Consider the following 16,220-nt stretch of genomic DNA (forward strand, 5'->3'; position numbering starts at 1 on the left):
GACGGGGTTGGGCCCTATTGGCTGAGAGGGAGGATTTTGAATTTTCAGTCTGAGTTTGAATGTGAACCCCGGATCGGTTCCAGAAACGTAAAATCTCAGGCCCCACTGTTTTCCTTTTATCCAGCCGCCTTTTTCCTCCCTCCCTTTCTGCGTGAAAGTGATGTTTAGGGTGTCACCTTTACTACCTCTAACTACTGTAATGAGGTCCCAGCTGGAAGAGGGGTTCCAATAGGCAGTGCCAGAGGTTTCACATCCCCATGCTTTACAAAAGAAACTTTCTATCCCCCCACATCGGCGACCTTCCCTCTTAGACTGTTTTTCCCTGGGGCAAACATAGAACGATGCCTGCCGTAACTTTCTCTGCTTTGCCAAGGAACTGCACCCTGGCAGGTCGGCTACGTACTGGCCCCTAGTGTACACTCCCTGTGAGAGGGCTCGTTTCTGAAAGACGACTTTTTCCTGGGGAACCGTTTCAGGTGACTCTTCCGGGATGTCCCATGCCTCTACACCAGCAATGAGGGCGCAAACCTCGGGGCGCAGTGGTGGCCACCAAGTATACGGGGGGGCCACCTTGGAAATGCTCCACACAGTGTCTCCAGCCTGGGAAATGACTTCCCAGGTCAGTGTCATAGGAGCGTGGGGGTTACCGCTCTGGGCAGAGGCGACGGCGCAGGCGAAGTTTAAGAGGATTATCAGTTGCTTCCACTTTCCATTCATCCTTAAGCTTTTCAGCAGGAGCTTTCTTTGTGTGTGACGCGTGGATCCAGGCAGCAATTCCGTCTACTTTCACAGCTGTTGGGGTGGTTAACAGTACTAAGTAGGGTCCCTTCCACCTGGGCTCGAGGGTTCCCACTCGATGACGTCTAACAAGGACCAGATCACCGACTTGGATCCCGTGTGGCACCGCAGGAGTCCCAGGTGAATAGGCTTCTTTAATCTGGTCCCAGATCTGGGTGCGGACAGCCTCTAGAGCCTTAAGGTGGATAAACAAAGCAGAGGGTGAGTGGGAATCTAAGGCGGGGTCTAATACTCCGTCTGGTCTGGTCAAGGGGGGAGGTCCCCCAAAAAGGATCTCATAGGGAGTGAGCCCGAAACGTCCGGGTGTGTTTCGGGCTCTGAGGAGCGCAAAGGGAAGGAGGCCCAACCAGTCCTTCCCGCCGGTCTCAATAGCCAATTTAGTGAGGGTCTCTTTTAGAGTTCTATTCATTCTCTCTACCTGCCCTGAACTCTGGGGTCTATAAGCGCAATGCAATTTCCAATTGGTCCCCAGCTGTTTGGCCAGTCCCTGACTTACCTGGGCGACAAACGCGGGCCCGTTGTCGGAGCCGATTACCTTGGGTATCCCGAACCGGGGCAAAATTTCTTCCAGAATTTTTTTCGTGACCACCTGGGCAGTTTCAGACTTTGTGGGGAAAGCTTCAACCCATCCGGAGAAGGTGTCTATGAAGACTAGAAGATATTTATTGCCATACCTACCAGGAACGATTTCTGTGAAATCTACTTCCCAGAAGACTCCTGGTCTGTCTCCCCGCAGCCGTTTTCCTGGTTCTACGAGCGGGTGGTGGGCATTTGTTAGAACACAGGCTTTACAGGACTGGGTTACTTGTTCTGTTATAGTTCGTAGTCGGAGTACGTGATAATTGGAGGCTTTTACTAGTTCGCACAATTTCTTTTTTCCTAAATGTGTTAGGTGATGGATACTCTTTACATAGTATTCACCTTCTTTATGAGGCAAAATGATTTTGTTGTCTTTAGTTTTTGCGATCCCATGGCAGTCAAATCCGCTGGATAATCCTTTTTCCTTTAGGCGTTCAATTTCCTCACAGTCTATTGGTGTGTAGTTTAGACTGAAATTATCTTCTTTTGGTTGGGGTTTCTTTCGTTGCTCACATAAGGCACAGGAGACAGTTCCTTGTGCGGCTTTCTTAGCAGTGTGATCTGCCATTCTGTTCCCTGCTGCCACGGGGTCCATTCCTTTTTGATGTCCAGGACAATGAATAATAGCTACCTTTTTCGGCAGGTGTATGGCTTCCAAGAGAGCAAGGATTTCTTCCTTGTTCTTAATTTCCTTTCCTGCAGCCGTGAGGAGTCCTCTTTGTTTGTAGATCGCGCTGTGAATGTGAGCGGTGGAAAACGCGTATCTGCTGTCGGTGTAGATGTTAATAACTTTTCCTTCTGCCAGCTCAAGGGCTTTTGTCAAAGCTTGTAATTCAGCTTTTTGTGCCGAAGTCCCCTCAGGAAGGCTGCTGGCCCATATTACTTGCTTCCCATCCACTATGGCTGCTCCGGCTTTTCTTTTTCCATCCATGATGAAGCTACTACCATCTGTGTACCAATTCGGCGCCCCATGCCAGGGCAGATCTGTCAGGTCTCTCCGGGTTCCAGTTTCCTCAGCTAAAATGTCTGTGCATGAGTGTACCGGCTGGGATCCGTCTGTCTCCGGGAGCAGGGAGGCGGGGTTAAGAATAGCAGGCGGTCCGAACGTTATACGGTCGTTTAGCAAGAGACTTTGGTAGTGAGTTATTCGGGCGTTGGTCAACCAACGGTCAGGAGGCTGCCTGACTATACTTTCTAATGCATGGGGAGCGACTATAACTACATGCTGGCCCAGAGTAAGTTTGTCAGCGTCTTTTACCAGGAGAGCCACCGCTGCGATTACCCTCAGACATGACGGCCAGCCGCTTGCCACTGGGTCGAGTTTTTTTGACAAGTAGGCTACTGGTCTTTTCCAAGGTCCCAGGGCTTGGGTTAGCACTCCCCGAGCCACTCCCGCACGTTCGTCCACATACAGGGTAAAAGGTTTGGTTAGATCCGGCAGGGCCAGGGCTGGTGCTGTGAGTAGAGCAGTTTTAATTTTTTCAAAGGCTTCTTGACACTCCTGTGTCCAAGCAAAGGGAGCTTGATCCCGTGTAAGTGGATACAGGGGAGCGGCTAGGGAGGCAAACCCAGGTATCCAAAGTCTACAGAAACCGGCTGTCCCCAGAAATTCCCGTACCTGCCGTGGAGTCTTGGGGACAGGAATGGTAACTACTGTCTTTTTCCTGGCTTCTGTGAGCCACCTCTTGCCGTCTTTCAGGACATACCCCAGGTATGTTACTTCGTTGCGGCACAACTGAGCTTTCTTGGCCGACACCCGGTACCCTAACTCACCCAATTCTTTTAGGAGTTCTCTGGTTCCTTCTTCACACGCTTCCTTGGTGGATGCTGCCAGCAGGAGGTCATCAACATACTGAAGAAGGGAGACTTGGGGGTTCCGAGCCCTGAAGGGGGCCAGGTCCCTATGGAGTGCCTCGTCGAATAGTGTGGGGGAGTTTTTAAAACCCTGGGGCAATCTAGTCCATGTCAGTTGTCCAGTGTGTCCCCCTTCCGGATCTCTCCACTCAAAAGCAAACATCAGTTGGCTGCTGGGGTGTAATTGGAGACAGAAAAAAGCGTCTTTTAAATCTAGCACTGTGTACCAAACCCGCTCCGGTGGGAGGGAACTCAGTAGATTGTAAGGGTTAGGCACAGTGGGATGCAAATCCTGGGCCCTTTTATTAACCTCCCTTAAGTCTTGTACTGGTCGGTAGTCCCCAGTGCCAGGTTTCTTCACCGGCAGCAAAGGCGTGTTCCAGGGAGATCGGCAGGGTACTAGAACTCCTTGCTGTATCAGCCTCTGGATGTGGGGACGGATGCCTTCCTTTGCTTCTTTACTCATGGGATATTGTCTCACCGAGATAGGTGAGGCATGCGCCTTCAGCTCTACCACTATCGGGGGTACTTGTTTAGCCTTGCCAATTCCTGCCTGTTCAGCCCAGACCTCAGGGAATTGGGTAAGCCATTCTGAAGCAACTACTTCTCCAGGCTTTGTTTCATGGAGGCGGTATTCCTCCTCAAGTCCGACTACCAGACAAGTCACAGGAGCTTCCCCCAAAGTTACTTCAGGTCCCTCAGGGGTAAACTGAATTTGTGCCTTTAATTTGGTCAGCAAATCTCTTCCCAGGAGGGGCGCAGGGCACTCAGGGATGACCAGGAAGGAGTGAGTTACTCGGCCCCTCCCAACGTCCAATTTTCTTTTTGTAGTCCAATGGTAGAATTTGCTTCCCGTGGCCCCCACAACCATGGTTTCTTTTGTTCCTAATTTTCCTAGGGGCCTGGTCAATACCGAATGTTCAGCTCCCGTGTCCACCAGGAAGTTGATGGGAGTCCCCTCTACTGGAAGCATTACCCTGGGCTCGGGGAGGGGGACCGAGCCCCGTCCCCCCTAATCATCGAGAGCCAGGACCTTGTTCCTCCTGAGTTGCTTTTTCGGGCACTCCCTTGCCCAGTGTCCTTTTTCTTTACAATGGGCACACTGATCTTTTTCGAGTGGACGGTCAAGTCCTTTTTCTTTACAATGGGCACACTGATCTCTATCGAATGGACGATCTTGTCCTCTCGGGGTTCTTCTTGCCCTGTCGCCCAGGTGCCCTGTCTGCCTGCTTCTTTCTCTTTCTGCTATACTATCCCCTACTACTGCAGCCAAAATTCTAGTTAAATTTCTCTCTTGTCGGCGATCACGCCGGTTCTCTCTGTCCTCTATCTCTTTCTTTTCTCTTTCCTTTTTCTCCTCCTCTGTTTCTCTCTTGTGGAACACTTTCTCTGCCTCCTTCACTAAGTCTCGCAACGAATAATCTTGAAGTCCCTCTAGCCTCTGTAGCTTACATTTTATATCTGTGGCTGACTGCCCAATAAAGGCCATTGCTATGGCCGCCTGTTGTCCCTCTGAAGCTGGATCAAAAGGAGTGTACCTCCTATAAGCTTCCATTAGGCGTTCCAGGAAAACCGAGGGCGGTTCAACTGGACCTTGGACAACCTCTCTTACCTTAGCCAGATTCGTGGGGCGTCTTGCAGCCCCTCTTAGACCAGCAATGAGAGCCCGGCGGTAGACGGTGAGGCGCTCCCTACCTTCTGCGGTATTGAAGTCCCAGGTTGGCCTGGTCAGTGGAAACCCTTCATCTATGAGGTTAGGGAGATTAGTGGGAGTCCCATCGGCCCCCGGGACGTTTTTCCTGGCTTCTAGGAGGACTCTTTCTCTTTCCTCTGTCGTGAAGAGGACCTGGAGCAGTTGTTGACAGTCGTCCCAGGTGGGCTGATGCGAAAACATGAGAGACTCGAGGAGTCCCGTCAGGGCAGAGGGATTATCTGAAAAGGTGGGGTGCATAGTCTTCCAATTATATAGATCTGCCGAGGAAAAAGGCCAGTACTGTAAAGGGGGAAGCTGGTCATCTCCTGGCGGGGGCCCCATTGCCCGAAGGGGGAGGGCAAGAGACCGTGACTCGGAGGGGCGAACAGTTTCTGGACTGCGGCCCTTCCGGCTCCGGGTTCCCCCTGCTGGTCCCGGTTCGCGTGGACCGGCCGCCGGGGGTTGCCCCACAGCGACGTGTGGCACGTTAGGTTGTGCCGGCTGGGGAGAGGATTGAGGTTGGGAGTACGGAGGGGGGGAGAAGTCAAGAAGAAGATCATTGTCTATCTCAGGGTAGAGGGGCGGGGGAGCTGAAGGTCGGGGGGGAACAGGCAAGTTGGGCTCGGGGTCTGAGGCTACTGCCATTATAGTGGAAGTTGGCTCAGGGCGGCCAAATATCCAGGGCTTGACCCACACTGGTGGATTCTGGACGAGGTCCTGCCAGACGAGAATGTAGGGTATTTGGTCCGGGTGTCCCCCTTCAGACTGAAAAATGACCTTTCTTACTGCGGAAATAAGAGAGAGGTTAAAGACACCTTCTGGCGGCCAGCCGACTCCAAAGGTTGGCCATTCAGAGGTGCAGAAGGTCTGCCAGGGGCCCTTCCGTACCCCGACAGACAGATTGTGAGCCCTAGCTTTTACGTCAGTCCAGTGGTTAAGGGTTAGAGTCAAAGGAGTCGTCACGGTCTGTCCCATCTTAGTCCTAATTTCAAGGAAAACTGACACAGAAGTTACAATCAAGAGACAAATGACCCAGAACAAGCGCCGTTCCCGCGTTGCCCAAAGGCACTTCAAAGAGTCGGATGGCAGGGGCCTCCGCCGCCAGCCTAGTTCAATGAGGAAGCTATTCTCCTCGCGACTCTCCAGACCAGGGGGGTACACCAGGCGTCCCTGGTCGTCCCCGCTTCCTCCCGGGACGTCTCCCAGGGTGATCGGACGGTGGACACCCGGACACGTCTGTCTTTATCCACGAAACCTCAGACTTGCTGAGCGTCCGTAAAGCCGAAACTGCGATCGCGCCAAACCTCAGAGAAAAGTACAGCCAGAAGCAAACGAACCCAGACTAAGTAGACACAGACACAGACACAAGAGCTCACCTCCAAGTGGGTCTGGGGTCTCTGGGTGGTCGCAAATCTCCCGGCCGAGCCCCCAAATGAAAGAACTCCCCCGCAGGGGAAGTCCGCTCCAGGCTCAGGATATGCGCGTACCCAAAGAGACTCGAAGACCAGACTTGCTGTAATAACACGAGGGATTTTAATATCTCAGCATGCTGGAGACCGAATCTCATAACTCAGGACCGAGTAGAGAAGATTCGGCCCCCCTTTAGCATTCAGCAAAGCTTTTATAGGGTAAAAAGTCTATACATATCATGGGAACACACCTGCCAGGAAGGAGGCATTTCTCCTTATCTCCCGCCACAAAAGAAGTTATGCGTCAGAGCCCAGGAAAGAGGCATTTTGTTTTCCCTGTGTAACAGATGGGGCAGTGTTTGCCCCTGGGGTCATGTGCGTATCTTTGTCCTTCCCCTGACGGCATATGTCTAATTTAAAATGAGGGTCTTCCGCGAATTGTGGTGGTTAGTTCAAAGGAAGGGGAGTTAGGGAGTGGGGGAGTGGGAAGGTTCCCAGGGAAAGGAAGGGGAGCTAGGGAGTGGGGGAGTGGAAAGGTTCCCAGGGAAAGGAAGGGGAGCCAGGGAGTGGGGGAGTGGAGGAAAGGGAAAAGTGGAAAGGTTCCCAGTGAGCTTGAATGAAGTGTAAATTAAGGCACTTTAAGGAATTAGCTTAGTTGGGATCTTTCTTAAGGCACTTAATTAAAGTGTAAATTAGGGAAGTTAGAGTGCTTAGCCGGGAGCTTTCTTTAGGAACTTAGAGAAGCTTAGGGCTTGGCTTAATTCTCTTAGGAAGTGCAAGTTAGGGAGGGTGCCTAGTTTTTTCTTCTGTTTGCTATTTTCCAGTTCTTACTTATATTTATTATTTTCTTCACACCTTTTCACTGTCAGGCTTGGGAAGACCGAATGGGATGCCAGGGATTGGATCCAGGTCTGCTGTATGCAAGCAAATGCCCTATGCACTGTGCTGTTATCCAACCTCTACGCAGGATCTGTCTTATGGAGAGATGCAAATTACTAGGGTTTTTAATAGTAAAGAACAGTAGTTAGAAGAATTACAGTGACTATTTTTTTTAAGGATTTGGATCCCTAAAAATAGTTGTAAAACTGCTCTTAAAATCTCCTTTGTCCTGGGGCCAGAGAGATAGCATGGAGGTAAGGTGTTTGCCTTGCATGCAGAAGGTCGATGGTTCGAATCCCGGCATCCCATATGGTCCCCTGAACCTGCCAGGAGCGATTTCTGAGCCTAGAGCCAGGAGTAACCCCTGAGCGCTGCCGGGTATGACCCAAAAACAAAAACAAAAATCTCCTTTGTCCAATAGTTTCTTGGTTCCCCATTTTTTACGGGGAACTTTAAAATGAATATAGTATTCTAATGTTTTTTATTTTACTGAAGTCATTCTGGTCTAGAGTGCTTCAGAGTTGGATTTCAGATATACAGCGAGTCAGGGCCATTCCCACCACCAGTGTCGACCGACCTCCACCAATGATCCCAGAGTACATTCTGTACTACCGTCCTTTGCCCCCTGGCCTGCCAGTATGACAGGCCCGTTTAAGCTTAGGTTGTTAAAGTTTAGGTCTCTTGATTCTGTTGTTGTTGACTTTGGAAATGGGGAACGATGATCTATCCTATGCTCTTTTATGTTGGGGTAAAAGTGCACTTGCAATTGGTTCACTATTTTTCTTTTTTCTTTTCTTTTTTTTTTTTTTTTTTGGTTTTTGGGCCACACCCGGCGGTGCTCAGGGGTTACTCCTGACTGTTTGCTCAGAAATAGCTCCTGGCAGGCACAGGGGACCATATGGGACACCGGGATTCGAACCAACCACCTTTGGTCCTGGATTGGCTGCTTGCAAGGCAAACGCCGTTGTGCTATCTCTCCGGGCCCTGGTTCACTATTTTTCCATTGAGGATGTACACTCTGCATTAGATGGCAGCCGAGTAGTTTACAACCACTTATCTGAAGGATACTTTTTGTTGTATTAGGGCCACACCCAGTAGCACACAGGGCTCTCCCCTGACACTGCTCTTAGGGATCCCTCCTGCCTGAGCACATTGACCATATGTGACGCTGGGATCACGCCCAAGTTCAAGCAAGTACTGTTCCTGCTGTATCATATAGCAACTCTCTTGCCCCTATTGGCACCATGCTAATGATAGGAAGTACAGACTCCTGCTATGGTATATTAGGTACTGTATCTGTTGACGGAAAAATCTTTAAGCAAGTTTCTTTTTTCTTAAACCTCTTGATTTTTGTTTTTGGGCCATACCAAGCACTACTTGGGGGGTGCTAGAGAGAGAGATACATGATATATCTATCTGAGATGCTGGGATTGAACCTAAATGGGCTGAGTGTAAGGCAGTCATCCTACCCACTGTTTTTTTTGCTCCAGCCCCTACTACTGGTTTGTTTGTTTTGTTTTGTTTTTTTGTTTTTGGGTCACAACCAAGAGTGCTCAGGAATTACTCCTGGCTCTATGCTCAGAAATCGCCCCTGGCAGGCACAAGGAGCTATATGGGATGCCGGGATTCGAACTACCGTCCTTCTGCATGAAAGGCAAATGCCTTACTTCCATGCTATCTTTCAGACCCCTGTTTGTTTTGTTTTGTTTTGGGGCCATACCCATCAGCGCTCAGGGGTTACTCCTGGCTCTGTGCTCAGAAATCACTCCTGGCAGGCTTGAAGGGGTGTCCATATGGGATGCCGGGAATTGAACCCAGGTTCGTCTGTCTGGGTCGACTGCATGCAAGGCAAACGCCCTATCACTGTGCTATCTCTCTGGCCCCCTATTGTTGAATTTTTGATGGTGCCTTTTTCCTTCTCTGGTCCCTTCACTCTAATGCAGGGTGCCTTGTGTTTCTGTTTTGTACTTGAACTGTGGACAGTTTGAATTGAAATGTGTTGTAATTGTAAAATATGTGCTGGATATCAAAGAATGTTAATAATTTTAAGAGATTGTGGTGGTGGGAAGGGTGCTTGCCTTGCAATTTGCCGACCAGGTCCAATCTCCTGCATCTCTTGTGGTCCTCAATCCCACCGTGAGTGATTCCTGAATTCAGAGCCCAGGGTAGATCCTAAGCATAGCTGGATATGGCCCTCCAAAAAAATTACTATTTTATGGAAAATATTAACATTAAGCAAAATTAGATACTTTGTTTCTAACTTCCCATTTTCCTTAGTCTTTCTCCATGTCTGTTAGGACCTTGTTGCTGCTCCTGGTATTTTTACTTTAATATATGATAATTAGGAACTTTTAAACCACAAATATGCTTTTTTTTTTTACTGTATTCTGGTGGACATTGTTCTCTACAATGTTTTCTGATTTTTGGCATGATTAGGTTTTCTGGCTAACCCCAACTGTATTTCGGATTTACTATTTACACCTGGCTTAATGCTCTGGGATCATTCCTTGCAGGTGCAGGACCATAGTGGATGCCAGGTGTGAACCTAGATTGGCTGCACACCAGGCAAGCACCCTGTGCTATCTCTTTGGCCCTGATTTTTATTTGTTTGTTTTATGGGTCACACCTGGTGACACTCGGGTTACCTCTAGCTATGCGCTCAGAAATCATTGCTCCTGGCTTGAGGGGACCCTATGGGACACCGGGTGATTTGGGTCAGCGCCTACAAAGCAAACACCCTACCGCTTGTGCCACCTTTCTGGCTCCCCCTGATTATTTTTTTCTGCTACATTTCTTGCAATACTTACAGTGTATATAAAGGCAGGTAAGTGAAAGATAGACATAGAATTTTTTACATTCATTGGTATAATTGACAATCCTCCACAATCACAAATTGCACCTAAGTGGCTAGATATGTACATTTAAATATAGTTTATGTAACTGAGAGCCCCACACATCTACAAAACATGTACAAAATATTAAGTTGTCTCTTTTTTAATTTTGTTTTATTTTGTTTGGATTTGCTTGGCCTAAAAAACTGAGACATAGCCCCAGATCTTGATTGCCTGGTATTTCTAGTTTATGTAGTAATGATATGAATTGTTTTAAGCTGATCAGTCATATGAACTTTTCTATCCTAAAGGAAAAGTGAATTAAAATGTATTAAGCAGTACAGGTGTACAGGATATGGAGAGAGATACATAGATACTTGAACTTCAGTTAATGCATCAAGAAATATGAACTGGGGCCGGGTAGGTGGCGCTGGAGGTAAGGTGTCTGCCTTGCAAGCGCTAGCCAAGGAAGGACCTCGGTTCGATCCCCCGGTGTCCCATATGGTCCCCCCAAGCCAGGGGCGATTTCTGAGCGCATAGCCAGGAGTAACCCCTGAGCGTCAAACGGGTGTGGCCCAAAAAAAAAAAAAAAAAAAAAAAAAAGAAATATGAACTGGAAAGTATTGCTCAGAAATCACTAGAGAACCTTTTCAGACTCCTGGTGCCTCTTTGACTCTTTGCTCTTCTCAAAAGAACAAGGTGCTTTCTGAAAGAAAGGAAAAGCCAAACTCAAACTTTCCTAGAGTGGTTGAGTCTAACATTCTTCCCAACTGAGTGGTGTACAAATTTTAAACATGATTCATCAAGGGGCCAGAGTGCTAGTACCGTGGGGAGGGCATTTGCCTTGCACAAAGCTGCACCCCATATGATCCCTGGAGCCCTCCAAGACTAATCCCTGAGGGGCCAGAGCAGTGGAGCAAGCTATAAGGATGTTTGCCTTTCACGTGCTAACCAAGGACAGTCCTTGCAGTTCTTTCCCCCAGCGTCCCATTTGCTCCTCCAAGCCAGGAGTGATTTCTGAGCGCAGAACCAGGAGTAACCCCTGAGCATCTCCAAGTGTGACCCAGAAATCGAAAAGCAAAAAAGAAGAATCCCTGAGAGTCAGGAGTAAGGCCTGAGCAATGCTGCGTGTGGCTCCAAAACAAAAAAGAGTTATCAAGATGATAGCCATGGTAATGATGTGTGCTTTCATCACATTAGTAGGTCTAATACTCATAGATGTCTTCGGTCAGCGTGCACTAATTTGGTACCTGTCATGCTTATTGTAGGCCGTTGAGTTCAATTTGTGAACTGAAAGAAAAAACAAGCGATAGTTTTTAAGAAAGGTGAATTGGGGAATGCATTTGGATGATCTATCTACATAAAGGAATTAGCTTAATCTTGTCTAGTAGCTGTGATGGAATAGTCAGTCATTTTACTAATGGTGATGCTGTTGCTACAGAGCAAAGTGTAACTGATCATTCAGGGAATTCAGATCCATATTTTAGCTGTTCCTTAGTTTCTTATAATTAGTGCACTGTATTTCTTTGGTGGTTGTTTTTGTTTTTGTGCCACACCTGGTGGCTCAGGATGCTGGGAATCAAACTAGGGTCCTTTTGGGGTTGGCTGCATGCAAGGCAAACGTCCTACTGCTGTGCTATCGCTCTGGCCCCTGCACTGTATTTCTATTTTGGAAAGCAAGGGGCCACAATGTCCAGTACTCGGGTTACTCTGAGCTCTGCACTCGGATCAGTCCTGGCAGGTTCCAGAAGATCATCTGATGCTGAGGATCAAACCCAACTTGACCCGGCAAATGCCTTATCCATTGTACTGTCACTCTGGCCCCCAAGTATTCAGTGAGTTAAGTGTCTGAGCTTGAGAGACAGGTAATGTGTAAAAGGGATGTATGTTTGGAGAGCTGAGACAAAGTAGTCATTTTTGTGTCTAAACTTGAGGATCTAGGCCTGTATGAAGGGTTTGTATTTATGGATATATGTTCCGAGGGCTAAGACAAAAGTAGTCAATTCTGTGAGTAAATAGCCAGTTTTACTAAGATGCCCTTTTTGGGTGGTGAGTTGGCTTTTGGGTCACATCCAGAGGTGCTCAGGGATTACTCCTAGCTCTTCCCTCAGGAATCACTCGTGGCATGCCTTGGGGACCATAAGAGATGCTGGGTCTGCCACCTACAAGGCAAACACTACGTGCTGGACTATTGCTCCCATCTCCAAAGAAGTGTGTGTGTGTGTGTGTGTGTGTGTGTGTGTGTGTGTGTGTGTGTGTGTGTGTGTGTACACATATATATGTACATATAATATCTTTAAGCGCTCTGATTACAAACATGTTAATAGTTGGGTTTCAGTTGTAAAAAAAAAAAACCCATTCCCCAGTGCAACCTTCCTACCACCAATGCCCCCCATTTTCCTCCTTTCCCACCCCCTGCCTGTATTGGAGACAGGCATTCTATTTCACTCACTCATGGTAGTTTGTCAATGTAGTTATTTCTCTAACTAAACTCACCCCTCTTTGGTGGTAAGCTCCATATTGTGGGCCCATCCTTCCAGCTCTCTATTGTCTCTGTATTATTACAATACTTTATTTTATTTTATTTATTTTTTTGGTTTTTGGGGCCACACCCATTTGATGCTCAGGGGTTACTCCTGGTTAAGCACTCAGAAATTGCCCTTGGCTTGGGATGTCGGGGGATCGAACCTCGGTCCTTCCTTGGCTAGCGCTTGCAAGGCAGATACCTTACCTCTAGTGCCACCTCACCGGCCCCAATACTTTCTTTTATTTTTCTTAAATCCCACAGATGAGTGGACTCTTCTGTGTCTATATCTCTCCCTCTGGATTATTTCCCTTAGCATAATAGTTTCCATGTCCATCCATGTATAGGAAAATTTCATGACTCATATTTCCTAACAGTTGCATAATATTTCATTGTGTATATGTACCACAGTTTCTTAATTTTTTTGTTTTTTTGGGTCACACCCAGTGGCACTCGGGTTACTCCTGGCTCTGTGCTCAGAAGTCACTCTTGGCAGGCTTAGGGGACCATATAGGATGTTGGGAATAGAACCCGGGTTCATTCTGGGTCAGCCGTGTGCAAGGCAAATGCCCTACCACTATGCTATCGCACTGGCCCAGTGTACCACATTTTCTTTAGACAGTCATCTGTTGTCGGGCATCTGGGTTGTTTCCAGATTCTGGCTATTGTAAATAGCGCTGCAATGAATATAGTGTGAGGAAGGCATCTTTGTATTGTGCTTTTTTTTTTTTTTTGGTTTTTGGTTTTTGGGCCACACCCAGCGGTGCTCAGGGGTTACTCCTGACTATCTGCTCAGAAACAGCTCCTGGCAGGCACGGGGGACCATATGGGACACCGGGATTCGAACCAACCACCTTTGGTCCTGGATCGGCTGCTTGCAAGGCAAACGCGCTGTGCTATCTCTCCGGGCCCTGTATTGTGTTTTTGTGTTCCTGTGGTATATCCCTACTTATAAGTGTTCTTATTAACATGTTACTTGATTGAAAAGCAAATATAGGAAGTTCATAGAAGTATAGATTCTAATGACATTTTCTTCTCTCAATCATTGATACTAGTTGTTGGGAGTTTTTATGTATGGTTTTGTTTTGTTTCAGCTTTAATTGATATTAATTGGCGTCCTTCATACTCAGGACTATCCGCAGTCCTCCAGATTTCAGATTGTGGAAGTGTCTTTTTCTGTTCTTAGATGGCAGACTTGTTTAACAAAACAGCCTTTGCCTTCTGTTTAAGAATGAGTTTTCGGGGCCAGGAAGGTGGCGCTAGAGGTAAGGTGTCTGCCTTGCAAGCGCTACCGTAGGACGGACCCGAGGTTCGATCCCCCGGTGCCCCATATGGTCCACCCAAGCCAGGGGCAATTTCTGAGCACATAGCCAGGAGTAACCCCTGAGCGTCAAATGGGTGTGGCCCAAAAACCCCCCCCCAAAAAAAAGAATGAGTTTTCAGGGGCCGGAGAGATAGCATGGAGGCGTTTGCCTTTCATGCAGGGGGTCATTTGTTTGAATCCCGGTGTCCCATATGGTCCCCCGTGCCTGCCAGGAGCAATTTCTGAGCCTGGAGCCAGGAATAACCCCTGAGCACTGCCGGGTGTGACCCAAAAAAACCACCAAAAAAAAAAAAAAAAAAGTGAGTTTTCAGGGCCCGGAGCGATAGCACAGCGCTTTGCCTTGCAAGCAGCTGATCCAGGACCAAAGGTGGTTGGTTCGAATCCCGGTGTCCCATATGGTCCCCTGTGCCTGCCAGGAGCTATTTCTGAGCAGACAGCCAGGAGTAACCCCTGAACATTGCCGGGTGTGGCCTAAAAACCAAAAAAAGAAAAAAAAAAAAAAGAAAGGTGTTGGATAAACCTGTGTTTTCCTCTCAGATTTGCAATACAATCAGTCTGAACTACTCAATGATTGAGGTGGTGATTATTCCTGTCTGTTGTGGAAGTAAGGAAATATCTTTATTAGTGATCCAGAAAGGCTTTTTAGCTTTTTTTAATATCATTCTTTTGGGATATGGAATTACCACTTAGAAAAGTAGAGTTTAGGAATTTATCAAGAAACATGTTTAAGGATTTAGGGAAGGAAGTGGAGCTGTCGAGAACTCTGACAAGTAAAGGTAAATGTGGAAAAAGGTAGAATTAAGACATCTGAATGGTGGTGATTCTTGAAGTATGGCTGCACATCTAATGCCGGGTAGAAGGGATTAATAAAATATGCTTGGTCCCCCAAACACAGGGCTGAGCCTGGAGAACAGCCCTCTGGTTTGGCGTCTCCCCCCCCCCCCCCCCCCCCCCCCCGCAATAAAACCCGAAATATATGACATCTAACCAATGTTAGAATTTCTTTTTTTTTTTTTTTTTTTGGTATTTGGGCCACACCCGGGTGTTACTCCTGGCTATGTGCTCAGAAGTTGCTCCTGGCTTGGGGGACCATATGGGACACCGGGGGATCGAACCGCGGTCTGTCCAAGGCTAGCGCAGGCAAGGCAGGCACCTTACCTTCAGCGCCACCGCCCGGCCCCCTAGAATTTCAAGGTAGGATCCAGACTTTGTAAAGTTGTCTCTGTGGTAAGGTTAGAAATGCAGCCAAGATTTAGACCTTTTGTCTCAAAATGCTGGAGAAATGAACTCTTTGGGATCGGGAGATGAGAGAAAGTTGGATTTGTTTTTTTGTTTTTTTGTTGTTTTTTTTTTTTTGTCTTGCCTTTTTTGTGTTTTGGACCACACTAAGTGGTACGTGGAGGCTATTCCCTACTCTGTGCCAGAGTGGTGACCATGGGGTGCCAAAGACTTAAGTGCCGGCTTGTGCTCAAGGCATCCCTACCCCTTGTGAACTCTGGTCTGAGGTTTGGAGTTTAGTCTGATGGTGTGATGTGACAGTAAATGGAAACCATAGAGTCAGTAGATATTTTAACTACTTGGGCAGAATCGAAAGCAGGGTGGTCGCATGCCTTGCATGCGTATCCCTTATTCCTGTAGCACCACTTAACTGATGGTCCTAGCAGAAGTATCCCCACTTAAGGTTACTAACATATTTGACTCTGTGTGGGATCTAATGTATTTGTCTGTTTGTTTGTTTGGGGGCCACACCCAGCAGATCTCAGGGGTTACTCCTGGCTCTGCGCCCAGAACTCAGAAATGGCTCCTGGCATGCTCAGGGGACCATATGGGATGCCAGAATTGAACTCAGGTTCTTTCTGGGTCAGCTACGTGCAAGGCAAATGCCCTACCGCTGTGCTCTCTTTCCGGCCCCGCTAATGTAATTTTTAATCCCTCATAATTTGAGAGCTTGAAGATTCTTTAAGAAGTACTACAGGCAGTAGGAGACCTAACTTGGTAAAATCAGCACTTGATATCTGTAATATCAGAATAAAGTTTTAGAATGTTAGCTATAGTCACCAAAATAGGCTCAGGTCAGCAATTACTGAATTTTCATTTTGCATATGGGAAATGGAAATTTATAACAAGGCAGATATAGTCCAGCATAGACCGTTTACTTCCAGGTGAAGCACTAAGTTTGATTCAGGGCAACTCCACCCCCCAAAATGAAAGTAACATGGTCACCATGTTTACTGGTCACCAAGATTAGGGTTGAGTTTTTCTGGTTTAAACGTTCATTGGTGACTTTTCATCTTGCAGTCACTTTGTTTGTTTGTGTTTGTTTTTGGTT

At 47.6% G+C, this 16,220-nt stretch overlaps 1 protein-coding gene across 1 annotated transcript; it reads right to left on the bottom strand.

Annotated features, from left to right (window-relative positions):
- Positions 1 to 643: 643 nt before the first annotated feature.
- LOC125997606 (uncharacterized) lies at positions 644 to 5,899 on the bottom strand. Its single transcript, XM_049766026.1, is given in 2 exon segments — positions 644 to 4,362; positions 4,441 to 5,899. Coding segments are annotated over 2 exon segments (5,178 nt in total).
- Between the last annotated feature and the right edge of the window lie 10,321 nt (positions 5,900 to 16,220).

This window comes from Suncus etruscus, chromosome 19 (assembly GCF_024139225.1).
Source record: "Suncus etruscus isolate mSunEtr1 chromosome 19, mSunEtr1.pri.cur, whole genome shotgun sequence".
Lineage (NCBI taxonomy): Eukaryota > Metazoa > Chordata > Mammalia > Eulipotyphla > Soricidae > Suncus > Suncus etruscus.